The following is a 26,306-nucleotide window of genomic DNA, read 5'->3' as shown; positions in this document are numbered from 1 at the left end:
TTCGTAGGGGAAGTGACTGTAATGTGTACTGAGGGGAAAAGGAAAGTTGTTAGATGCACCCAACAGGAGCTGTTCTAAGATTTCACTTTCTCTCCTAATACCTAAAGCAATTATGGAAGAGATATTAAAGTAAAATATTAATTGATAATCCAAGGGGGAGACTTAGGTGTCATCACCACAGAATGAGGTGGTTGTTTGGTCAACTCAGATGACAAAAATGAGCTGGGAAGCAACGCTTTTTTGAAAAGGATGTTTGTTTTCTCTCTTACACTCCAGAGAGGAATCACCAAATTGCAAGTTGGCATTTTCTAGGTCTTTTGGATGTTTAGTGCTGCTGCAGGGGGTTCTCTGTCATCTGTTAAATGAATTTTGAAATTATTTCAGTTGAAGTTTCCTGGCTGACACAAGAGACCTTCATTAGATCTATGGCTATTGCTTTCCATGTTGCTGGATCTTGACAAAACTGGACAAAATACAATTTTATTACCAGACCATCCAGATGTTATATTCTTTAGTCACTGTTGAAGTTATTGCTGTAGGCCTCATAAAATAATGTGCAGTGATACTTTTGCATTTGGAGAAGGGTGGATGGCAAGCAGGACCTCACACAAGTAAGCTCATTATCTACCTGCTGCTGCTCAAACTGAGTTTATCTATGTCAGCAGCTCAAGGGCTGGGAATCCAGCTGAACTGCTCAAAGTCACATGTCACCTCTCTGTAAAAATGTACTGCCTCACTGGAGAACAAGAGGTTATTCTGAGAGTAAATTGTGAAGGCCACTTCGCCTTCAGATTCCTTTGATTTGTCCCTCTTTGTACCTAAATTTGCATCATGGATGAAGAATATGTTGAATTGCTCCCCTACAGCAGAAAGGGTGGAGAGTGGCTTAGAAGGTTACAAATTAAAGGAAAGGTGAAAAGAAATCGTATCTTGAGTTTATTCTAGTGAAAAAAGTTATTTGTTTTGGTTTGGCTGATTTATCAAATGATTAAGTATAGACATGGCTTTTTGTTTCTAGGAGCACAAAGATTTAATTTTATGCTTGTTAGAAACTTTTGGCAGGAGTGTAGAAGACCTGAAAGAGCAGAAAGAGCACATATGTTCCCAGAAGCTATAGTCTTCTGTTGTTTGACCCATGATGAATTTTGGGAAGTTAACAGGGCAAATGATAGAAATAGGAGTGTATGTTTATGTAGCAGCTAGGGGAGGGAGTAAGTCTTCTTTCTATGCAGGCAGTTTTTGTGAGTACAGACAGGTCTCAATCATAAAAAACGTAACTTGGAGGATGGATCTTGCATTGTCATTAAGAAGCTAATTAAATAAATTTTGAATTATACTGTTTGGTTTAATTTCAATAGATTCCTTACACACTGGAATATTGTGTGAAGCCATTTTGGTCATCTCACACTGTCTCAAAGGTGAACTTTGCATGAAGATAAATGCAGGAAGCATTTTACAATTGCCTTAGCTAAACTAACTTGTTTAATTTAGGGTGGAAATGCATTCATACATCCCTATCACTGTATTTTTGATGTATTTCTGAACCATGACTCTTACAATCAATCAGTTTGACAATAATGTGTTGACAGAAGAGGATTTAATGCTGAAGATTAATCTACCTTTTGTTATTAGTAAAACCAGAAAAACAAACCTGTGGGGAGAAAAATTTGAAAAAATGTGCCATGACAAAATAAAGAGGAGAGTGAACAAACTTAAATGAAAGACTTTGTTTTGTCCATTTCAGAAAAGTCTTGCTTTCACTTGTAAGGGCATGCAAATTATACAGGACTCTCTACCCTAGAAATATATGCCTGCAATCCAAAAAAAAGGAACTGATGGTAAAGATAGTCTGGGGTCCTCACAGGTCAACCAGTTTTGCCTGGGATATGTGGGAAGAGTAGTTCTTGTTAGTGTAAGAAATAGCACTGAGGCGTGCAGTGTTTGTGTCAAAATTGTCTCCTACCAATTCTTCCTTAGGTTGAGGTGTTACTGAAACATGGCTTCTAGAATCTTCTGACTTTGTCTTGTAGAAATCCTGTGTACAAATCTCTGTATTCTTTTCAGAAGATAGGATATGTTTATGTGTCAGAAGTTAGTCTGCTCTGTTTTGTGTGTAGTGGCTGCCTGTCCTAGGGGTGGAAAATCTAGGTCCTGAAAATCAATATGGCAAGTTGTTTGTGCTTGAAAAGAGTGTTTGTTCCAGTCTGTCCAGTGTAGAAATGTGAACTGAAATGTGATGGTGCATAGTAAACAACTTAAACAACCTAAGTTCGTACCATCATTTGTGATGTACAGTGTTTATAGCGGTGTTCAGGTGACAGAACTTGCTTGCATTTTGAATTTTTTTGTATTTTGGAAGAGGTTTTGCCCTTTTCGCAAAGGTCAAACATATGCTTTGACTGCAGGTGGCAGCACAGGATAGCAGCAACTCTAAGAGTACCTTTTAGGTAGAGGAAATGTGTTCAGTCTTAATATACCCTGTTTCACTTTGCAGTGTTTTGTGTGGTTATGTGTAAGACCCGTAGACAGGTATTAAAATAGCTCTTGGCATCTTGAAAAACAATGGCTTTACCATTATTGCAAAGATTGTGTATGCTATTTTGTTGTTTGTTGTTTTTTGTTTAAGTGCTATAACTGTGCTCAATAATCTGTCTAAACAATTGTTTGGCCCTTGTAAACAGAAGTCTCTATGAGATTAATTTTTTTCCTATGAGAAGAACTCCTGTGAAACTGGTCTGGGCCACAGTTCCAGCTAGGAAACCTTGCTTAATACCTGTTACTGTTGAGTTAGCTGACAAATGTGCAGAGACATACAGCCAATATCTAAGATACCAGGCAGTCCTGAGGTATGGGTTGCTCTCTTTACCTTACAGTTCTAAAGTGCAGTGTTTATAACTGGTAATAATTAAACTATCTATTGCTTATCACTTAGACAAGCTGCTAAAATATTTCATTTGCATAATACAATGTTGTATATGTTACTCTCAATATAGCAATTTTATCACACCAGAGTAAACTGGAACAAAAATTTAAACTCCCTTCAAATATAGAAGCTTTTCATCTGCCATACAAAGATGGTTCTTTTATTGTGTTTAATGTTTCAGATGTCCCATTGTCACACTAATCTCAATTCTGCAGGAAGTCCACTGCTTACTGTTCACCATTAAAACCTATAAGCCTCCTGTACTGTTTCTTCCTATGCAGCCCCACTTGCCTCTTTTACATGTGAAAACTCTCCCAAGCTTGATTTTCTCTGTTGTTCATTTGTTACATTGCTTTTCACAGTCCTGGAAGGAATGTCATTTTGCACACTGTTAGGATTCATGACAATGCTTTTAACTTACATGACTGTACATGGGGGATTTTTTTATTGTACTTCTGAAATAAAAGCAACAATGACTTCTAAATTAATGATACATTTGCTTCTTACATTGGTGAAGAAAATGTCACAGCATTTCAAATCTCTCTGTTACTAGCCTGTATTGTAAGGCTGTTAATAGTAAAATTTGTTTTCATTTCTATGTGAGTTTATAACACATTATTAAGTCTTTAGGTAGTATGTAAAAGCGTCTACTAGCTTTCTTTTGTAAACTTGGTTATAAATAGATTTTGTAAACACCCCAGAATGTTTTCCCAAAACAGATTTGCATTCAAAAAATTTAGAAAGAAGTTGGTAATCTGTTGGGTTTGTTTTTTTTTTTAAATTTTGTGCTAGACAGTGAATTGTTTTGCATTTATATTTGCATTAAAGTGTTGTAATTGTGTTTACTTTGGATCATGGTATTTAACTCCTGGTGAAGTATCTGAAGTTAAATCCAGCAGAGCCGTCCGTCCTGCTGTGTACCAGGCTCAGTTTCACTTTTGGTTGTTGTGGTAAGGGAGAGATATGAGAAAGCTGCAGATTTTACAAAATCCAGCCTTTTCTGCTGGAACAGAGTTTTTCTTGAGCACCTTGCAGCCACTGGCATTCAGCTGTTTGGCTCATGTGCACATTCCACTCTGTACAGATTTGGGTGGATGGGGCAGAAAAGGGGGAGTTACACTGAGGGAGCTGTTCCAGAACAGCTCACATGGCATGAAATCACACTTCCCGTGTTTGCAACACTGGTTTGTCCAGCTGGGTTGTATATACTGAAACAGGTAATAGGGCATAGGATTCATAGAATGCCACAAGAAAAAGAGCTCTATTTCTGTGCCCACTTCATTCAAAGCAACTGTAAAGCCCAAGAAATATGCTGTTCCTTTTTTTCTCATTTCTAATCTATTAATTCCCCTAATTTTGAATTATCACATAAATTTTTGTTAAGGACAACATGTGTAATTTCTGCTAATGAGATAAATACTTGATTGTGAAGGGTGGAACTAAAAAGAAATAAATCTTGGCAAAAGGAGAAGTAGAGCAAGAATATTACTCCTATAGTTTTGCTATCAGTTGTGTAGCAATTGGCAGAAGTCATAGTTTATCAAAAGGCAGGTTTTCTGTGCCTGGTTGTTCATATGGTGTTTTTTGTGGTGTGGAGAGATGTTGCATCTTTGCTTGGTTTAAGCCCAACCAAAGATTGTTTTCTGTTTCTACATTTCATAATGACTTGACTTCTAAAATTTGATCCCGTGGTAAGGTACTTGAACTGGGGGTTTGGGGACAGGGAGAAATGTGAACAAGAATATTGGTTATTATTATTTTACCTGTAGGTAACAGCTGTGCCACTGGAGTTCTACTGCAATGACCGAAGTGCAGAATACGAGCGCAGGGCACTAAGGGAAGGAGGAAGTCTGGAAGCAAAGCAGTGTGTACTCCATGGATCCCCTGAGCTCGCAGCTGACTGGCTCAAGCAGTGCTCCCAGTTCTTCCCAGAGCATCCAGGAGGGCTCTTAGGGATCAGGCCTCAGAACGGCTGGTCTTTTATCAGGATACCAGGTAAGTTTGGGGGTTGCAGTGGAATGGAGATGAGATAAATAAGGACATCTGTTATTTGGTGGTAGTTTATGCTTGGCTGTGGGCTTTTTGAAGGATTAAGGATGGCTGTGTGTTTATTTTTCCTTCTGAGTGAAAGTTAACCTGGTATCTTAAAAAACACCATGATTTTGCATCCTCTGTCTGAAGTAAATCTTCAGTGCATACCCAAAACATCTAACACAGGTTTTTCTAATGCTTACAAGCCTCTCTTTGCATGCCAGTCCTCCAAATGACTGTAAAGAGATAGACTTGCTTACTAGAGCACAGTCTGCTCTAACGACCAAATACTGTTTTGAGGTTGGAGATAGGAAGATTGCATGAAAAGTTAAGAGACATACCTTGCCTCCTAAGGTGTTGTAAGAGCTTCATATTGTTGTAAAAGATCTTTTATTGGTCTGCCTGGTGAAAAGGGTAGAATTACTTTTAGCAGTCTACCATGAGAAGGATAGGTTTGAGGACCAAGTTCAGAGGAAATCAGTCTGGAAAATTAGGCATGAGGGATTTACTGAATTTCCACTGAAATAAAGACTTACTCATATTTCCTTGTAAAGTGGGAAAAAGGCACCAGTGTACCAGTAAAATAAATGTACTGTTTTTTCTTAGAATTAGACTAAAGTAATCCAAGATCTCATAGAGTTTGTCAGTACTGCAGTGACTTTCATGGGCCAGATATGCTCTAGCTGTCAGAAGATGGTCCTGAGCAACAAGCAGAATTCTGCAGAAAGTACTAGAGATCTGACAGATAGCCAAGAGGAAAAACAGCTTACACTGCCAGATGCAAAGTTATTCCCAGACCCTTTTGGGTCAAGGATGTTTGGCAGGGGAAGTTAGTACAGTAAAAGGAAAATGGCCTTTTGCTTGCTACAGTCCGGTTTAAGAAGGTATCTTCTTAAGTGTTTGGAGTCATTTGAAGCACATGTAGATTTGTACCTAAGAAATGGAGAAACCATTTTTCGTGAGTTTGCACTGGATTAATACTCAGTCATAGCTGATGATTTTATAATTTCTTCAGCAATTCTCTTAATTGTTTGCTGGTTATTTGGAAAAATAAAATGAATCTCTGTAGGAGAAAAGTGGGAAGTATTGAAAAGATAAATTAAGATAGAGGACATGGATAGAGAAATGTAGAAAAGTAGCCAATGCAGAAAAGAGACAGGGCTGCATTCTCTTGAAAGACTTCCATTTTAAGCTGGGGACTTTGTTATCAGCAAAAAATTTTAGAGGAATAAAGGTAGGGTACAAGAAGCTTTCAGAAGTGAAAGGATAGGTGCAAGGTTGGGCAAATTGTTGTCAAAGCACAACAGAACTTGGTTGAGAAGGATGGGATGAGTGTGTTACATAAAGCTGGCTTAATTTAGGAAGTGTTGGACCTAGAAGTGGGGTGAAAAAGTAGTTTTGTTTTAATTTAAAAGTAGAAGGTAGCATTCAAGCCTAAACTTACTCTAAGAGGAGAGAGACACACCGCAAACAGGACAGCTGTGTTCATAGGTGCAGAAACAGGCACAGTGCCTTACAGAAAGTGAGTGATGTGCTGAAGGAGCCGTTTGCAAGGCTGAAGTAGCAAATGTCAAATGGAACAGTTGCTGTGAAGGTCTGTGGCAAATAGGTGACAAGAAGAAAGGGGGACACCTCTCTCTCCTAAACCCTGATCTATCCTCTCCCAGACTCTGCATTCCCAGTACCCTGGCAGCAGGCTCAGCTGTGATCACTGTGGGAATCTCTTGAGGTTTTTCCTGTTCTTTGAAAGAAAAATGGTCCTGGATTAAATGGCAGGAAGTGTCTGAGTCCTTTTAGTATCGATAAAAAGCACCGGCCTCGCTGGCTGTTTACTGTGAGAGCCAGCTAGCTCCTCACTGACCCCATTGTGCCGTCAGGAGGGGAACCAGGGGTGTCAACTGGAACCCAGGCTTTATCTCTCTTTCCTCTGCTTTTTGCATGTCCAGAGGCACTTTTTCTCATTCTCCAGAGAGCACTGAGCCCAGCTACAGTCATCAGCCAGAGCTCCTGACAAAGGTTATTCTGAGTCATAATCGTTTGTAACTATTCTTCCCAGGCCCACTGTATCCCCTTGTAGATAATTTATGTCCACATCCTAGCATGGCTGGAGGCAGTTGGGTTTGGTTTTTTTTCAGACTGACAGCCATTTGGTCTGGTTCCTTTTTCTAGTTCATTTCATAAGTGCTGAAGAACCTAAAAATTGTGTCCTATGTAGAGCTCTTGGACACTGCAGTACAGGACCTCTATCTGACTTAAAGTTTTAAAAGCTCCTTTTAAACAACAACCAAAAAAAAAAATCCGAAGAATTTGTCATTTGGAGTTGTTGCTGATCATTAAATGTAAAAACATGTAGAACTGCAAATTTTGGAAATCCCCTTTTAAAAAGTAACAGTTTTTTTCTTCTCCTAGGTAAGAGAAAATTAGAAATAGAAGTGAGAGAAACTAGAGGTGGAAGACAGGGTTTTTTTTTCTCTTTTGAATAATTCTGGTGTTTTCTGAAGATGGCATGAGTAAAGCACATTTTCTGCTACCATTTTCCAGAATTTGTTGTTTGAAGCACTAGATGGCAGGCTTTCAGCGTGGAAAAATACTTGATCTTAGAAAAAACAATGGCATCAGGATAGCAAGCTTAAAGGTGCCAGGTTAAGGACAAATTATTTTCTCTTCCAGAGATGATAAATCTCTTTTTTGGTAGTACTGTTTTGCTCTCCTAAAAAAACTTCAAAAACTTTCTCACCAGTGCTGTCTGCTCTACTGATGAGCTATTGGATGACTTATGAACTGTTAACAAGTTGCTAACTTTTCAAATCATCTGCAAATAAATTCTTTACTTGTAATTTGCATTTCATTGCGATTTAAAAATAGTAACTTACACAATGGAGACCTCAGGAGCCAGCAGCAGAGGACACGCATCATTTCCAGTTAGCAAAGCTTAATTCTACCTGTTGGTGCCTTTGTGAGAAAAACAATAGCATTTTGCTTTTCGAAACTTGCTAATATGTTAATCTAATTCTGTCAACACTAACTTTTGAACAGACCCTGTTGATTCTCTGAGTTTTCTTCCAGTTAGATAGCTTTTGGTTAATAATCATGTTAGTTTCCCACTATATCTAGATTATATATCTAGACTTTTCATGTGGCTTCACTCAATATAATTTGTTCTGAAATAGCAAGCTGGCCACTTAGAATGAAAGCAGAATGTCATGGCTGTATTTATCATTAAAGGAAATAATAACATTTTATATAAAGAGTAAATACTGCTGTTGAACAAAGGCTTTGGCTTCCATAAGTGTATTTTGAAACCAAGTAGCTGTAATTCATTTCCATTTTGCTTAATTGCCTAAGTTGAAAATTTGGTTTTCCTTAGAAGAATGCATGAAACTCTTAATGATTTACATGTAATTGAGACTGAATGCTGTTCTAGAGATGAGTGCATCATTATACATTCTGTTGTACTTAGAACAAATGCTAGCCTGATGTGTGGGCTCTAGTTTTCCTAACAGTATTTCCTTGACTCAGCTCTCCAGTTAATGGATCCCCTAAGGTAGTTGTCAACAATTTAAGCAATGGTGTAGTTCTTGCTCCACGAAGAGCAAGATCATCACTGCCAAAAGGAGAAAATACAGTCACTATCTAGATAGGCAGACAAGCAAGAAAGAGCAGACCTGTCTTGTCTTGGGTTCTCAGTGAGTGAATTGCAGGTGCATGGCTCTAAAATTGCCATAGGAGAGAGCATTCGCAGCATTGTTTTATACAGCAAGTGGAATAGTTAATTGTTTTAAACCATATGGAAACTCACAATTTTTTCAATTTCAGAAAGGAGACAGTTGCATTTTCTGATGTTCTGAGGTAGATTCCAGCATCAAGTCCATTATTTATATTTAAGCTAAAGATACTTTTGAAAGAGAGCAACTTCAATCCTGCTTTTCCCAGCAAGCCCATAACTGTACTTGCAGGGATTGCTTACTACTCTGCCACATGACTGCACACCTACCATATCACTTTGGTACTCATGGATTGCCTGCTGTGTTGCCTGCTGTGCTTATAAGACCTTTTTAGGAGTGCTGTTATGTGATCTGTGCTCCTCTCTTCTGCTAGTCTGAACCTGCTTTTGGTTATATTAAAATACATGGTGGTCAGATGGAAGAATTAATTTTGTATATAACTTTTTTTTTTAAATTGGGATATTAGGCAAGACAGTTAACTGCCTTACAGAAAGCTGAATTTTCTTCAGCCCATGAGTTAATTCATTCTATGTAGGAGGAAGTGTGCAAAAGTGTTACCTGCTAGGCATTAGAGAACATTACCTGCTAGACATGCTGAAAATCCTTGGGTTCTGTACTAGCCTGCACCATCTGCAGTTGTCAGCTTTCCGTTTTGGCTGTAAACCCAAGTTCAGACATCCAGAAGAATAGAGAATCATCAATGGCCTTTCCAACAGATAATTTTTTGGAAGAAAATTTCTCTTCATCCTCTTTCAACAGTAATGTATTGTTTACTGACGTTTATGTACAGAATGTACAAACAGGAAGATCTCCTTCCTGAAAAATACTTCATGAGCAGTGCTGAAATAGACAGGACATGAAGTATAAAATCTGAAGTGACTGAAAAGATTGCCATCTGGAAACATTTCTTAAACAAAACAAAAGAAGAAAAAAAGGAGAGGGCAGGGAAGAATTCAAGGCAGTGCTGTGAGGGGATTGTTGTTTTACAGTGACCTGGACAACTGTTCTTCTTTTCTGGGAAGGTGAGGGGTTTGATTTTTGGAGGATAAGTCTAAAGCTCAGCAGCAGGTAGCAGCAAATGTGCAAAGGACAGCATTTTCATGTGTGTAGTGGAAAATATTTCTTCAAGTGTCAAGGCATTTAGTGCTCGTTGATCTGGGCAGAATAAAACCTTAGATGAGAGATATGGCTGTCCAGAAAAAGGATTGAGCCCATATTTAAGACCCGTCTGTAATGAGATTTTGCCACATGGAGCATATAGGTGTGCTCCCATCCCAGCAAACAAAACTTAATGTTACCATTGTGATTTTAAGTATCAGCTAGAAGGGATGTTGGAGTTTCTCCCATCACACCTCCCTACTTCAGAGATTATAATGCAGTGAAGTGCTAGGAACACTTAGAGGATAACTCGTGGCATGTATCTGGATTGGCTTTATTAATTACCTGCTTTTCTTCTATTTCTTTTTAGATAAAGAAAGTCTGATCACTGACAGTGGAAAACTTCATGCTCTTGATCTTCTATTGACACGGCTGAAATCTCAAGGACACCGAGTTCTCATTTACTCCCAGATGACACGGATGATTGACTTACTGGAGGTAGGAGAGCTATAGCCGACAGAAGACAAATTATGAAGATGGAGATTTAGCAACACTGTTTTGGAGAAAGTACAATAATTTGGATGCAGAAAGCCTAAATAAAATTATTATACCAGAGGATACCCAGAGGTTAATACATTAATATAGGAATATAAGAACTGCCATACAAAGTTAGACCTAAGGTTCAACCTAGTGTTCTGCTGATACCAGTGTATAACAGCAGATGTTATGCAGAAAATAAGTGCAAGAATACTGATACTTCACCATTACTCACTCAATTTCCAGCAGTTTGCAGCTCAAGGGGTTTCTCAACCAAGTGTGCCTCCTATATACTCAGTTGTCCAACATGAATTCTTCTTCCATGGACTTCCTTCATTTGCATCTTAACACCTTGTTAGGTGTTGGTATTTGCACTGCCCTGTGGCAAGGGGTTGCATGGCTTAATTATTCTCTTTTTCTGGTTTGAACTGCTTCCTTCTTTTTTCATTTGATGCCTACATGCCTTTTTATTGGAAGGAAGAGGGGAGAACAGTGGTAAATTTTACAGTGTTTATGTTGCTTGTAATTTCACAGACCATTATAATTTTCACCTAATATCTGATTCCTCTCCAGAAGTTTCATAAACATTAGGAGGTTCTCTGGCATATGGGATAGGAAAGAAATAAGGGATGAAGTCATAACTTATAATTTAAAACCAGACATTATGCCTCTGAAGAAAAAAAAATCTTTATTTGATGAGCAGCTGTGCCATCAAAGAGCTAGGATACTGTCTTCTCCACAATAAACTGAAGAGAAAAAGTTAGAAGCCTGAATCAATAGCTGCCTAAGTCATGAGTTCTGTATGAACAGGAGAGTATTTTAAGGTCAGCAGTTAATAGTTCAATAACAAATCGCAAGCTGAATTTTGTTTTTGCTGCTGTGAGGAAAAACAGAACTTGCATGGTTGCAATTCTGTATTTTGGCACTTTGCCTAGCATTGCTTTGTATGCCTCTTCTTTTGGCAAACATTGGACATGGTGTAGGTTTGTTGATACCCTGCATTACACCGTGAAGCTCATAAAGCTGTGTTTAGTGCTTCTGTCTTTTCTCTTAGCATTCAATTTGAAAGGCTTATGAGCATACCATTTTGCTATTCCATCTCTTGAATGTTCAACTTCACTTGTGTTTTATTATCCAAATAAGCCACCTACTAAGTCCTCTGTTTTTCCCCACCCAAGTAACAGAAGCTGAAGTTAAGCAAGGTAAAAATCAAGTAAGGACTCCATTAATAAGAAAATCCTTGCAAAAGCTGTGCATCTATATATATCTATTTTTTTCCTGATCTGTCAAAATATATCTGTCTTGAATATGAAAAAACACAGAATGTCCTTTTTAACAGTATTTGGACTATATTGCACTAACCGAATCTATGCAGGGCAGAGAGCACAAAGCACATTGTTTACAAAGTTACAAAATGATGTTTGTTTTATGTAGCTTCAGCTGAAGAGCTGTTGCATAGTTCAGCCATTATAAAATGGCAGATATAAATACAAAGAGGAAAATTATTTTCTTTCAACAGAAAAGGAGAAATTATAATTTCAGTATTGTTTTTTCATGCAGATGTGTATTTCATACTTTTTAAGATTTTGGTTGTTTCTCTCCATGTGATTGCTTTCTTCTATAAAAGTTTCATTGGGAATCAGATTGTATTCATGAGATGAGGGGTTGGATTATTGTCTGCATGAAGTAAAATGCCTTGGTTATACTCTACCACAAGTTAATGAGTTGTATGAAAACAGAAGAGTTCTCTATTTACTGAGAAGTAATATGAAGGGAAAACATTTTCCTGAGAAAGTATCATTGTGGAAGCCCAGAAGAGCACTGGCTTTAGCAGCACCGCATTCTTGCCATACTCAGCTAAGGGCTAATGTACAAAGCTGGTTTGCAGACATGGGGGAATAAATGCCAGTACTGCAGGTGTAGAATAACTTGTTCTTTTGCACTTTGTGCCTTTGTGAAAATGTCTGAAGTATGGAATAAGGATAAATGCACCTGATGGAATGAAATAAGTTGTCTTCTGTTTGTGCTGAAGTTTTTTAGAAGACAGATAATGAAAGATGGTTAACAGATGAGGGACGACTAAGTCAAGATCAAAAGGTTGAATCATCATAAAGGCAGATAAAGACAGTAACAAAGAAATGAAAGGGAAAGGTTCTTGTGATAATAGTAAAAGAATTTATCAAATCTGGAGAAAAGGTGGCATAGTGCCTGACAACTCTATCTGTCTGGTTTTAGTTTGTGACAGAAACCTGTCATAGAAATGGAATAAATTAATGGTTAATTAGGATTTGTTTGTCTGTGTGGTGAAGTAGCTGTTCTCTGCTTTGAACTTCCGTTGTTGTACTCCAGAAATCCTACTAGCCATGAGCTCTGTTTCATGGAGGTAATCCATGTCTGGATTTGGCCATTTCCACACTTTTATTTACCTCATTTTCTCTTTTCACCTGCTTCATGTTGAAGCTTGCGTCCTCTGCATCAGTCTTTTTCTCAGTTTCCTTATAATATGGCAGCTCTTTCACTGTTTCTGCAGAACACGAAGGGATCAGGAGCCCTGAAGGATAGGTGAAAAGGAGGACTGGGCATGGTTCTGTCAGAAGGTTCATTAGAGTGCAAGCACTGCCATGTTTTCTCACAGCACATCAGTTCTGTGTGTGCTGAGCACTGTGGCTTGGAGCAAGATGAATCCAATAGTTCTTGCTGCTAAAGCACTGTCTGTTCCTTTCTGTCTTCATTTGCACTCACAGCATCTCAAAAAGACTCATGCACCAGTATGGCTAAAACTAACTTGTGTAACCAGTAGGTGTTGCCTCTTTTCAGCCAAGTAAGGATCCCATTGTTTAAGCACCCCAGAGGATGTCTTTCCAGAGAAACTCTGTGGTTATTTGAGCTTTGTCTATAATTCAGATTTTGTTGATAGTTGCACAGGTATCAAGAAATGCTGAGAACCTTAGAGCATGAAAAATGTGTCTCAGTGGAAAAATCATTTGCTTTTTCATCAGCATTCCTAGCTGATGCCATTTGATTTGTGTCTCAGGCAATGGTTTCAGTTCTGCTGCTTGGCAGGAGCTGTGGGCTCACACACCAGTGTAAGTGTTCAGTGTTCTCCTATGCAAGAGATTCACAGGCTCTTCGCTGCTGGGATAAAGGCTAGACAGACATTATACAGCTCCAGGTTTTTAAAACCACCAGTCAAATGATATACAATCGACAGGGAGCAGATGCAATTGGTTTGTTTGGAAAGGTTTGCTTGCACAGTAAAAACTTGGGATTTAGTAAAAATTTAGACTGTGTGAAAACAAACTTCCCATTTTAGTGATTTTTGTTTAGTTTTTTATTTATAGGAAAAGGCATGTACCAGGTCTGCAGTACAGCAAATGTACCTCCAGCTCTGAATTGACATTGTCATCTATGTCATACATGAAATAGGCAGAAGCTGAGATATGATTAAGTAGCTTTAACTTCTGGATTGTATTATTATCAAGTATTGCTTACAGAACATTTGTCAATGATGTTTATGGAACCCTGTTATAATTAGCAATCCTGTTTTTATTGTGTGTGGCGAGGGGCTCTGCAAGAATCAAGACGGAACAGTTTCAAGAACAACTGTATTTTTTTGTGCATGTTTTTTGCAGGAATACATGGTTTATAGGAAACATACCTACATGAGATTGGATGGCTCTTCAAAGATTTCTGAGCGAAGGGACATGGTAGCAGATTTTCAGAACAGGTAATGTAGTTTGCAAGATGTGTTCGTGCTAAAATACATGTACCTAGGAAATTGATGTAAGATGTAATGGAAATAAATGAAATTTGCACTTACCTTTCTTTATATCAAATTGACCCCATTTATCTGAAACAGTTTCTTGATGGTTTGCTGACCAGTCGTCAGTGGTTTTGATATGAATCTGTGAAAGAGTACTGGAAGCAGTTTTAGTGTAGCCACCTATTGTACTTCTTGCCAATCCAGATAGGCTGTTGCTTAGAAAGAAGCTCAATAGAAAAGCAGCAAATGTCCAATGGTTATTAAATGCTTTGACAATTGACACTGTAAAGATGAGACTGAAAATCTTGCATATGCCAGAGTATTGAAAGTGACGTAGTTTTCTGCAAAACAAACTATTTAACCATATTTTACTAAGAAACCTTAAACTAATATACAAAAGATAAAATGGGGATTTTATTAGCTAGAAATGTAGGGTAACTCTTCTCATTTAGTAAACCAAAATGGATCCTGACCATTTTAATAAGCGAATCAGGATGCATTACTTAAAATGATTGCATTTATGGTTATTAAGTTTCCTTTTAATCATGAACTGTGGCTTGATACAATGTCATTTTGGTATGGTAGTTCACAGTAAGGTTATCCTTCCTGTATGTTGAGGTGAGCTTGGAAGAAGGTCACTTTCCCATTTCAGTGGAGTTAGGTTCATAGATAGTTGTTTATTGCAGGGTGAAAGCAACATTCTAGACTTGAGAAAATTCCTTATGTTAGTGGTCCCAAAGTATTGTTGCTGAAGATAGGAGTCAAGGCCTTTTAGGTCACTGGTTCAGGAGGCTGATGGACCTGAAGGACTGTGTTGCAATGATGAATCTTCTAGTGAACTTGAACATGTGCAGAAGTGAGAAGACAATGTAGTACCTTTCTTTCTGCCTGTTTCCAGGTGTCAGAAACAAGTTCCTTGCAGGTTATGATGTCCTCCTGGAATACTCACACTTACTCATACTCCTCCTGTAAGGTCCTTTAACCAAAAGAAGTGGAAAAAATAGTTTTATTAACGGACAGAATTTGGTTTTATTAGCAAATAAAACAACTGAAGAAAAATAATAATTTCAGCAGGAAATCCCTTTGAAATGTATGTCAGCCAGTCTAAACAAGAATTCCTATTAAGATGATAGTTGAGTTCCTCTTATACATGATTTACTTATGAGAAATATTTCCAGGAAAAAAAGCATGACTGAGACTAAACTATTCTGCAGGATATCCTTGCAAGGTGCTGAAAATCCATAGCTATGGCATGATAATTTGTTCACATAGTCTGTGGCTCTGTCCACTTTGCTCCCCAAATGGCATATCCAGAAGCATATCACAGCTGCATGTTCAGGTGACTGTCTATACACGCATCCCACTATAGTTACAAGAGATTACCTGGCCAAAGATTACCTTCAGTGCAAACAGGCACCTGTTGACTCCTTTGGCTTTTTTATTTGCAAGATAAAGTCTGAAGATTGACAGCTTGGTTTTAGTTCCTTCCCATTCATTCCGCTCGAGTTTCTGGTACTTCACTGATTTTACATTTGCCAAGTTGTTCAGACAGTGTAGTACCAAAAGGATGTGGCATTCCAGACTGTGTCCTCTCTTAAGCAGAGAAGGACAATGTGTCAGTGTCTTTGGAGTCCCTACTAGTGTAATGTCTGCTTTGTTTTTGTCAGCCTGTTCACAGATCCATAAGGTGTGGAACACTTCTAAATACTTGTGACCCTGCAGAGACACTAGTGCAGTTCACAACCTTAGCAGAAGCTTTGATTTTGCTGTTATCACTGGAGTTTTCATCAGTATTTGGTCATGCTACGTATAGGGTTGTCTCCTTGTTTGTTCTGTTCAAAGCACCAAATTTAGAACAAAACTTGCATCTACACAGTTTTGACTTCTATTTTTCTTTTTTTTTATCAGTTGAGCATCATTAAGGCAAGATTTCTTTAATATTGGGTCAGTTCTGTGAAACAATAGATTGTTCTTTGTGTGTATGAAATCCTTATTTCCAGTGTGGGGAAGATAAACAAGCCCTGGTTTGTTTTGATACAGATTAATAAACTGCAATTGCAAATTGAATGTTTACATGTTCAGACAGTCCTCATTTGTAGATTACCTTCTTTTACTCTTTCATATGTTTCTTTTCCTTGACCGTGAATGAACAGCACAAAGCATTCTGAACTGTTCAAGTAATAGAAATAGCCCTGATTGCTTCATATGGGTCAAAAAATTGCTTTTGTGGTTATTCCTTGTTCGTGCACAAAATAAGGGGGTTTCATCTCTTTCCTCTACAGGAATGATATTTTTGTGTTCCTGTTAAGTACAAGAGCTGGAGGTTTGGGCATTAACCTTACAGCTGCAGATACGGTAGGTGAAATTTGGTAACAATTTATGCTGGAAAATTGGTCATTCTGTGTGAAAGTTGGCCACTCTTGCCCATACTGATCAATATTTTTAGTACTGCCATTCACATTGTGAAATTGCATGTACTTTTTACTTTGTTATTTGCAATGTAATATTATCTTGATGATAAAGTTGTAGAATATTGGACATTTTGGTACACAGTTTTTGGTTACAGTTGGAAATTTCTTCCCACTCCACACATACTTCAGTATCAGGGTCCAGAAAGGAGTTGGATTACTGAAGGGGTTTACAGGTGCAAATGACACTTGGATGAAACAGCATTCACTGTATGAATGACCCTTTGCTCCCAAGGTTCAACTGCAAAGGAACCAGTGGAATAGTTATCAGTTACCTGGTTTTTTGTGTCCAGAAGAATGAAACAATGCCTGTAAAAGTAGGAAGGCATTTGTAGTTGAAGATCAGCTACTCAGGAAGGATAAATTTCTTCCCCTGAGGTGTAAAGACAGACTGATTTAGGTGAATTGCAAGGATTTGCACTCTGGAGCAGCTGCCACTAATCACTAGGGAAGGAATACTGATGAACTATTCATCTTTTCATTAACAGCTATTCTTGTGCTTCTAACCTGCACCTGGTGTGCTTGCAGATTTGACCTCAAGTCCGTAGCCACACAAACCCAAAGATCTCTGATTCAAAAAAATCCTATTCTATCTTGCTGTCATTCACAAGAAATCAGAAGAAAACAAGTATCTGTAGAATTTTCAGGGTTTAAAAGAAGAAATAAACAGATAGAAGCTCAGGCAGGTTCCTTGCATGAGGACTTTTAGTGGTTTTCTGTGTTACTTTCTTAATACTTTGCTAAAATTTTTAAATGCTTTTGGTTTTGATGCTTATTGTGCATAAAGTACTATTAGAGTAATAGTGCAATATTAATTTAATGTAGCATCTCAGTTTTTTATAGTCAAAGTACTAGAAACATGAGATTTTAGGTTTTGAATAAAAATAGGAGTACTACTTTCTTCATGAAATTCTGATATGATGGTAAGTAACACTAAAATGTATCCATGATGGGGACTGTAGTCTGTAAGTAATTGTATGACAGTGATTCAATGTGATAACAAACTTAGGAATTTTGTGCCTCCCTATCAAGTCTATTTAAGAAGATATTTTTTGGAAGTTGAAGCATTCATAGTGTCAGTTAGTTTGAATTCACCTGAAATGCAATGGAAGAGACTTCACAGGACTGGGCAAGGCTAGTTTAACACAGCCTACTGTGAGGCTGTAATTCTGTGAAACATGACTGAACTTCTATCATTACCAGTATATTGGATTTCTGTTTGTTTAGTCACCAGGTGCTCTAAACGTGGTTTTTTATTTAATCCCTCTGGTGTTGCCTTGCAGGTCATTTTCTATGACAGTGATTGGAACCCAACAGTAGACCAGCAAGCCATGGACCGGGCCCACAGGCTGGGTCAGACCAAACAAGTCACCGTGTACCGCCTGATTTGTAAAGGCACCATCGAGGAGCGCATCCTACAGCGCGCAAAGGAGAAGAGCGAGGTAGGACTAAGGAACTCCCCTGCAACGAGAAGTTACAGGAATGGTATCATAAAGCATATATCAACATGAGTAAAGAGACAGAAAAAGTGTCTGCAGGGAGACAGAAGACAAAAGGAAGTATCTTTGTTCAAATATGTGTCTCTAACACAGCAGCATTTCAGTGACATATGAACTGGAAAGAAGCTAATTATTTACAGTATGACTTCATGAAAACTGTTTCTTGTGTTGCAGTGAAAATACTTAGGCTTCTTTAAGACTAGGGCTTCTGTCTTTGCTGTGTCAGAGTTACTGATTCTTCTCATGTTACACAACAGCTGATTTTTTTTTAAAGACATTTGGAAGGTAATCAAGTGGAAATTATTTGAGTTGTCAGTGTTGCCAGAAAAGCTCAGGGTCATGCAGCAAAGTGCACTAGGAACTTTAAACCTCATGATACTTAATTGGCAAGAAAATAACTAAGGAGATTCATGGGTTTTGGTATCAGTAGGTACACTATATACAACATTCAGATGTTTTTTGTACTTGGAGTTTTTTCTAGCTTTTGTCTTACTTGGATGCTGCTCATGATGTTGCAGCAGCTGAATGCATTCACATTTCCCTTGTTGAAACATTTTTTTTCTGAGATACTACACTAAAGTTACCTGAAATCAGCCTGAAAATGAGGCGTTGTCTGCTGGTGATCCAAATCATTGAAATTGCCTTATATTAAAGCTTGTTCTCTTCTGTTAAGTTACAACTCTTCTTAGTTTTTGGGTTTGTTTTTAATATAGTAATAGAGGCTGAGTGAATTGCTTAAACTGCAACACCGACTCAGGATGGAGATAGAATTTTCAGTCAAGGACACTAAAAATGTTGTACCCATTAAAAATGCGATCTTCATGATCCTCTGTGCAATTACTTGAATATTTGAATGGGTAAATAATACTTGAGAGCTGTTGCTGTATTTTTGTTTTGTTTTGTTCAACAGTATATTAATTAATACTATTATAATTTGTATTTTATTACATACTGCTTCAGAAAAAATGTAACTTTCCATAAGGGATGGTAATTTTCTGCTTTCTATCTCAGTTGCTTCTCATATTTTATACCCTGAAATTTTGCTGCTCAATTTGGTATGATAGAGAAATTGGATCAAGTCTAACTTAGAGAGACGTCCTTGCATGATTTTTGCAGCTGACTGTTAGTAATGGGTAATGAGAAATGTTTCATGGTGGCTTTGACTAATCTTTCCTTTTCTTCACTTGTTTTTTTCCTTCTAGATTCAACGAATGGTAATTTCAGGTGGCAATTTCAAACCTGACACCTTGAAGCCAAAAGAGGTGGTCAGCCTTCTGCTGGATGATGAGGAGCTAGAAAAGAAATGTATGTGAAATTAGTGTTTCAGCAGTTCCCCCATTTTCCACTTCATTACCTTATGAAGTCTGTGTTTTTATCTCTACAAACACATGTATTGCTGATAACAACTTCTGTTTCCTGTCTCTTTTTGTACTGCAACTCCTGTTAGTACAAGCTGGTTTGATATCACTGCTGAGCTGAATGAAGTTGTGCAAAATGAGACATGATGATGTGATTTAAGTTTTTATTGGCACTCATTCAGGATCATTACATTGTTCCTGAATGACAGAGCTTTGACAAGAACTATGTGGGTCATGACAAGAAAAGTGTTAGTAAAAGTGCTGTATTTCATCATATTTTTGAAGTTAGAGGCATAGACTTTCATGTTGCTTGAAAGAAGAATTTCCCTGTAAGACTTTTTAGTGACTTGGAAGCAAATGGTTTTAATGGAGTAATGCTTTCAATGTGTTTTAGTTTCAATACAACTGACTTTTCTTCCCAGTTCTGTTAGAATAAGAACTTCTTGTAAGATTCATAAAAGGATAGGAAATGTCTTGGTGACCGCTTTGTATTTCTTTTCCAACAGTGCGTCAGCGTCAAGAAGAGAAGCGGCAGCAAGAAGAAACAAATCGTGTGAAGGAACGTAAACGTAAAAGGGAAAAATATGCTGAGAAGGTATTTTGATACAGAGAGATTGCCTGTGTCAGTAATAGAGCCAGAAGAGCTTCAGGATCACTGTTAGGGAATGTGAAAACATTTTATGCCAAGGCAGTCTTAATGAGTAAACCTTCTTGCTTTTACTGTTGAAAGTCAGTCTGTGGGAGTTCCTTACACAGAAGAGGGATATTAAAAAATAAGTAATGCGTAGTTACCTGTATTTTAGCTATTAGCAACTTCAAAAATAGGGAAGTACTGCCTATCCAAACAAACCTGACAATCAACTGATCATTAAATTGGTGACTTTATCAAGATTTTGTTCTGCAAGGACTAAAGGGGAATGTAAAGGAAGCACCAAACACAGGTAAATTCCATACAGCTATGAGGCTTCCATGGAACTGGGAAGATTAGTTTGTTTAAAAAGCATCGCTAAAACCAGCTTATGAAAATTCTCAGTTTGTAAGACAGAGAAGCTTTGCATTAATTAATTGGAATTTTGTATAATGATAAAGAATTTCAAGCTCACTCCAAAAGGTGCTAGAAATCAAAGTAATTTTGTAAGAGTAATACTCCATCATTCCAGCTATTTTTTTAAGAAAAACAAACAAAACCCTTCTGAAATCAAGAGAAGGAGTATTTAAGGGATCTGTTACCATATGCTTCAGAAACTTGTTTTGGGAAATTCTTCCTATGGCATTCCTGAGTTAAAATACTGCACTAGATTTTGAGATTTTGGGTTGCTTGTTCCCATTCTTCTGTTTTACTGCCTTTTCATTCCTGGTATTACTTCATTTATTTCAGAAGAAGAAGGAAGATGAATTGGATGGGAAGAGAAAGAAAGAGAACATGAACCTTGTGATCCCATTTGTTCCCTCAGCCGATAACTCTAACCTGTCTGCTGATGGGGATGACTCTTTCATAAGTGTAGACTCTGCCATGCCCAGTCCTTTCAGTGAGGTAAGACTCCCTGCTTCTTTAACCCACAGACTGTTTCAGTTGTGGCCCTATATCTTGTAGGATTCTTGCTGTCTGGTACTTTAGCTCTCGTAGAGCTTTGCGTTTTTGGGGAAGTGACACATCTTAAAGGTGAACCGTGCAAATGAAAATAGTATATTGAAAATGCAACAGCTGCTAATAAGCTGCATTACAGCTCGTCATGTTATTTGACATTCCATTATTCCCCTCTTCCTTGACTCTCTGCCCTCCCTTTTCTTACAGCAAATTTATCCCCTGACTCCTCCCTTCCAGTCCATTAAATTTTTCCACTCTTACCTGGAGTCCCACTTAACTTTCTTCCTGCCTTTCTCATGCTCACATTTATAACCATGTGCCCTCTCCCATAACAATATCTTCCATAGCAAGAACTCTCTGCTCCTGAGCCAAAAAGTATCCCTCAAATAGCTCCTTGACATTCAGTGTCTTTGAAAGTACCCCTCAGTAGTCTCATCTGTGTCTCTCTCTCTGCTTCCTCACTTGCATCAGGTTCTGAATTATTGTGGTTTTTCTCCTCTGGAATTTAAATTAAAAATTCTCAGTGGCATATATCTTGTTTTCCTTCATCTGTGTGTAAAGAATTGCAAATTGGTTTTAGCAGCAAATGTATTTTGTTCTGTGCCATCTTGATTAAGATTTCTGTATTGTACTGTTCCTTTATTGATCAAGATTTTTATTAGCAGTAGTAGTGGATTAAGAATCCTATTTTCTCTTTAGCACTTGAAAATGCACAGTTGAACAGCAATTTGCTTAAATCTCTGTTGAGCCCATTAGTCTTTTTCTTCATAACTTAACATCTATTTTCATTAATTGAAATTAAATAGTGGGTGGAGGTCTTTACTGCTGCTCAGCCTGTAAATAAAGTGTGGTGTGATCAGGCAGATAATGTATCATGCTCATGCTGCTATTATAGAGAAAATAGGAAAGAATAAGTACCAATTACTTGTGATTGTATAGGTTTTGAAGATCTTACTATTTTTGTACCCTTTCCTAACCTGAGAAGCTAATGGCTTTGTTCTCTGTCACATTTAGATATCCATCAGCAGTGAATTACATATGGGCTCTATCCCTCCCGATGAGAGCAGTAATGATATGCTTGTGATTGTGGATGATCCAGCTTCTTCAGCACCTCAGTCAAGGGCAACAAACTCTCCTGCTTCCATTACTGGCTCAGTTTCAGACACCGTGAATGGTCAGTACTCTTGCCTTGATTTATTACTAGCATTTATTAAACCATGACTTTGCATAGCTAAGTAATAGGTTTTCTGCATTCTACCCAGGATATGTGAATGGTTGGCAAGATTTGGAGGGAAAATAATTGCCTTTTCATTGCAAAGTTACTTCTGATTTGATAGGAAATCTGTTTATAGTCTGTCATTTACCACACTTACCTCTTTTCTATGTTAGTTACTTCAAAACCTTGTGTCCTTTGTTCCTATGTTATTGAGGGATCTCACCCTTAAGTTTGTTACCAAATTACAGACAACGACAGAACTATTAATCTCTAAGCTTTTCCTTGAATTTGCTATTGGGTTAATAATTAGTTCTTTATCTCCAGTGGGTGGTTGAAATAATTTTTTTCAAGGGCAATGTAATTTTAAATAATGTCAAGTGGTTTTAATTACTGTAGTTTTTCACTGTGAAATAAGTAGAATCATAGTTCTTTATGAGTTTCTTTAGAGGTAGCAGATGGAAGATAATTGCATCTGCATCTTCAAACAAGAAAATGCATTATCCTGAAGTAGAACTTGGAATGCTCCACCTCTTTGTAGGTTGGATTCATAATAATACAAGTAGTTGCAGTTAAGATACTGTTGCTGAAGAGTGAAGTTTTGTATACATAATTTCTTATCATGAGACCGCTGCTTGCTAGCAGTGTCCCTGTTACTGTGAGTGCCACACAGGAGCAGTATTGGTGCAACTGGCAGGCAGCTTGGATGCGGCACTCACTGGTGAGGAACACTGTACGAGTCACTGGTTCAACATCCTTTCCTTCTTCAGGCGTTTCAATGCAAGATACATCTCTCGCTGCCAGAGGCCAGTCAAGTCGAAACCGAGGTCGTCCCAAAGGCGGCTCCAAGGGTGGCACTGGGAAAGGCAGGAGCCGGAAGTCGATAGCAGGGAGCGCGGCGGCCATGGCAGGGGCCAAGGCGGGGGCAGCGGCGGCCTCTGCGGCAGCGTACGCGGCCTACGGCTACAACGTCTCCAAAGGTACGTGGGGCAGGGCACAGGCAGCGGGAGCTGGCCTGATGCTGCTTACAGCCTGTCAGCAGATAGCTTAAATGCTGTGTTGTTGGTATTGCTTGTCCATTATATTCTGAGACCCAGGCAGGAGAAGGTGTGACATGGTAAGGGTGTGAGAGGATAGCCAGTTTTACCTCAGATAACTTTGAGTTTCATCTGCCCTTTGAATTATCTCACACCAAATATTTTTCCTCTTGTTGCTTTTGTTGGTTTGGGGTTTTTTATGTGGTATTCAGACAGATCAGATAGTGTTGTTTATGCCATGGCTATGTCTATGGTTTTCCTGCACTGCATTATGTTGAAGTCACAGTATCACATTCCAAAACCTGCTAAACTGATGGTGATTAAGGTGCAGCTTCACACCAGCTGAAGATAGCCCAGGGTATAACTGTAAGATGTTTTGTATCTTAAGGACATCCCTCTTCATTAAGCTGTTGTAAGTCATTAATACAGAGTGGTCTTAGGGCTGATTGTTAATCCGTTGTCTGCTGTTGAAGAACCACAAGGGGAATAATATGCTCATGTAGAATTTGATTCTCTTTTCCATTGCTAGGCATGTCTGCAAGTAGCCCTCTACAAACAGCAATCATTCGGCCTTCCGGACTTACAGATTTTGGACCTTCAAACGCCTCTTCTCCCTTGAGCTCCCCTTTGAGCAAAGGAAACAGTATTTGTGGGACCCCCAAAAGTTTAAACCTGACCAGCAGTCTCATATCAGAAACTTCAATTCGGAAGCAAAGCAAAGGTGCCCACACCTCAGGTGGTCGGTAGTAATTTTGAACCCCCAAAGCTTGTCTAACTGTGTTGGCTTTCAGAGTAGACCACCCTGCCAGTCGAAGGCGTGCTAACAAATGCCTTGTTGCTGTCCAGCACATGTGTGGAAAGAAAATCAAAGCACAATGGGAGTGGGTGGTTGATGTGAGCACTTTGATTATGTGTATTCCAAAAAACTATCTTTGCAGACACTGCAAGAAGGAGGGAAGGGAGTCTGGGGTAAGACAGCATCCAACTACTCCCTGCAATATCCTGCAGCTGTGTGTGCTTGAAGTCACACCAGTATACGTCCTCTCTTGTAGCCTGAGGTGGAGCCCAGCATTAATTTTGTCCTATGAAATCAGTATCTGAACCCCAGGAGAATACTGTAGAGTCACAAGACATTTGTGTCCTGGCAGCTGATCAGTGAGCATGCAGGAGTAATTGGGGGCTATGCTGAAGATGATGTATGATCAAAAAAATTCTTGGGTTCTTCTGGTGTGGATCTCTGGGTTCTTTAAAGACTTGAAATTCAAGGGAAGGTGTCTCAGGTGGTTTCCAGGGAGCAGACTCTTTTCAGCACCATTTGTCAGGAAGATGTTCAGAGCTGCAGAATACAGGGAATGCTGTCAGGCCTCGTGAGAGCAGCAGCACAGCCTTTGCTTCACACAGTGGGAGAAACCACAGGCCAGTGATTGGTTTGCATTTCAGAGTTCTCATCAGCACAAACACTCACCGTGTTCAGAATGGTTTCTGTCATTTTTGAGGTGCGCAGCACTCTTAAAACCTTAGAAACAAAATAATGCTCTATTTGTATAAATCTCAAGAAGGAGGAAAACTGAAGTGTTGAGGAGGAGTTTGTGCTGCTCCTCTCACTATGCCGTGGCAGAGCATGGATCTGCAGCTTGCAGTGATGTGAGAGGAGCAATGAAAAGCAATCCTGAGAGAGAGAGAACTGTGCCATTCCCCCTTCCAGCCAAATCCTGGGAAAAAAATTGTCTCATATCCCAGCCATCCCATTGACTGTTCCTGCAGTGTGTTTTCCCTCATCTCTGTGATCATCACACATACTGGCGTGGTTGAGTTCACTGCAGCGTGGGCGGTAGCCGTGTCCCATGAGGCTGCTGGAAGGCAGTGCTGCCAGCACCCATCCGTGTTCTTGTTCCCCGGTTGTTCCTTCCCCATTCTTGATGCACAAACCCTGCCCGTAGCCCCTTGCTTTGCTGTAAGCGTTGTCTGCATTGCACTGAGATTTAGGTGTGGGACAGTTGTTCTGTCTCACACTTGGAATTAAGAGGCTGTTCTGCCGGGGCACTTTCATCCCTTGAGAGAAGCAAGTTGAGTTGCAGGTCTGGGCTGTGACAGTGGAAGATGATTTCTTTTTTTATTATTATAATTTTTTTCTGACCCCAAATCCTTTGCCTGGCGTCCTACAGAGTAGAGCGAGTGCTTCCTGTTGGTTCTGCCTCTAATTTGCACACCTGAAAATAGCAGAACTGAGCTTAGTTAGATTGATTTTTGAACAGATTTGCAGGGGATAATTGAGGGGGAGGTGATGTTTAATTAACTCATGAAGACTTCCCCCTTCCCCTTCTATTCACATGTATATATGATATTTAGAGGGAATCAGACAAATGCCAAGCCTTTTTTTCTCTTTGAATGTGCTGTCTATTTTTGTAACTGAACTTGTACATATGTATAAAGAGAGACACATCTTTCTTTTACTAACTGGAGGAGAAAATCTTAAATAAAATGGAGTGAGATAATTTTATGTAAATCAGTGTCTTTGTGGTTTTTATGCATGTAGCTGTATGAATGAGAGGATTAGGGAAGAGAGCATGGAGGGGTGTGCATCTGGAGGTGTTTCTGGAGACAAACACTGCTCAGTGTAAAGCTCTAGAGCATCTGTGCTCTGACAAGTATCATGTTTGTAACCTTCTTCAGTTACAACTGTACCCTTATCCCATGTTTGTATTCACCGATTACCTCATAATCTATTTTGGAGGAAGTGTGCAGCAGGTCACAAGAAAACAGAAGCAACTATAATATTAAACAGTACCTGGTCTTCAGTGGTATTCAGTACAGTTGATTGTTGAGACATTATTCTCTTATAGTTATTTCTTCTTTTTTCTTATTTTTTTCTTTCCAGTGGGAGTTGAAAGGACTTTTTTTATGCACAGTCTTGATCTCCAAACTGCAAGACAGTTGCATTAGATTATAATCCAAAGCGGAGAGAAAAAAATTTATCATTTGAAAAGCTTGCAAAAATGTAATATGTACTGTCACATGCTATACTTTTGGAAGATTTAATTATTGATATTTAAACCACTGATAAAA

General features: G+C 38.7%; 1 protein-coding gene across 3 annotated transcripts in view; it reads left to right on the top strand.

Moving 5' to 3' along the window:
• INO80 (INO80 complex ATPase subunit) overlaps window positions 1-25,746 on the top strand; it is a 62,477-nt gene extending 36,731 nt beyond the window's left edge. For all 3 annotated transcript variants that reach the window (XM_054634079.2, XM_054634077.2, XM_054634078.2), the window contains 11 exons: window positions 4,693-4,918; window positions 10,148-10,275; window positions 13,947-14,041; window positions 16,360-16,432; window positions 17,829-17,987; window positions 19,247-19,349; window positions 19,909-19,997; window positions 20,781-20,936; window positions 22,005-22,164; window positions 22,974-23,183; window positions 23,770-25,746. In XM_054634079.2, coding sequence (XP_054490054.1) covers window positions 4,693-4,918; window positions 10,148-10,275; window positions 13,947-14,041; window positions 16,360-16,432; window positions 17,829-17,987; window positions 19,247-19,349; window positions 19,909-19,997; window positions 20,781-20,936; window positions 22,005-22,164; window positions 22,974-23,183; window positions 23,770-23,987 — 1,617 coding nt within the window. In that variant the 3' untranslated portion in view covers window positions 23,988-25,746. The remainder of the gene's footprint in view (window positions 1-4,692; window positions 4,919-10,147; window positions 10,276-13,946; window positions 14,042-16,359; window positions 16,433-17,828; window positions 17,988-19,246; window positions 19,350-19,908; window positions 19,998-20,780; window positions 20,937-22,004; window positions 22,165-22,973; window positions 23,184-23,769) is intronic.
• Window positions 25,747-26,306: the final 560 nt, after the last annotated feature.

The sequence above is a fragment of the Agelaius phoeniceus genome, chromosome 6, assembly GCF_051311805.1.
Source record: "Agelaius phoeniceus isolate bAgePho1 chromosome 6, bAgePho1.hap1, whole genome shotgun sequence".
NCBI lineage: Eukaryota > Metazoa > Chordata > Aves > Passeriformes > Icteridae > Agelaius > Agelaius phoeniceus.
The sequence above is the reverse complement of the archived record's forward strand: the minus strand, read 5'-3'. Positions and strand labels throughout refer to the sequence as shown.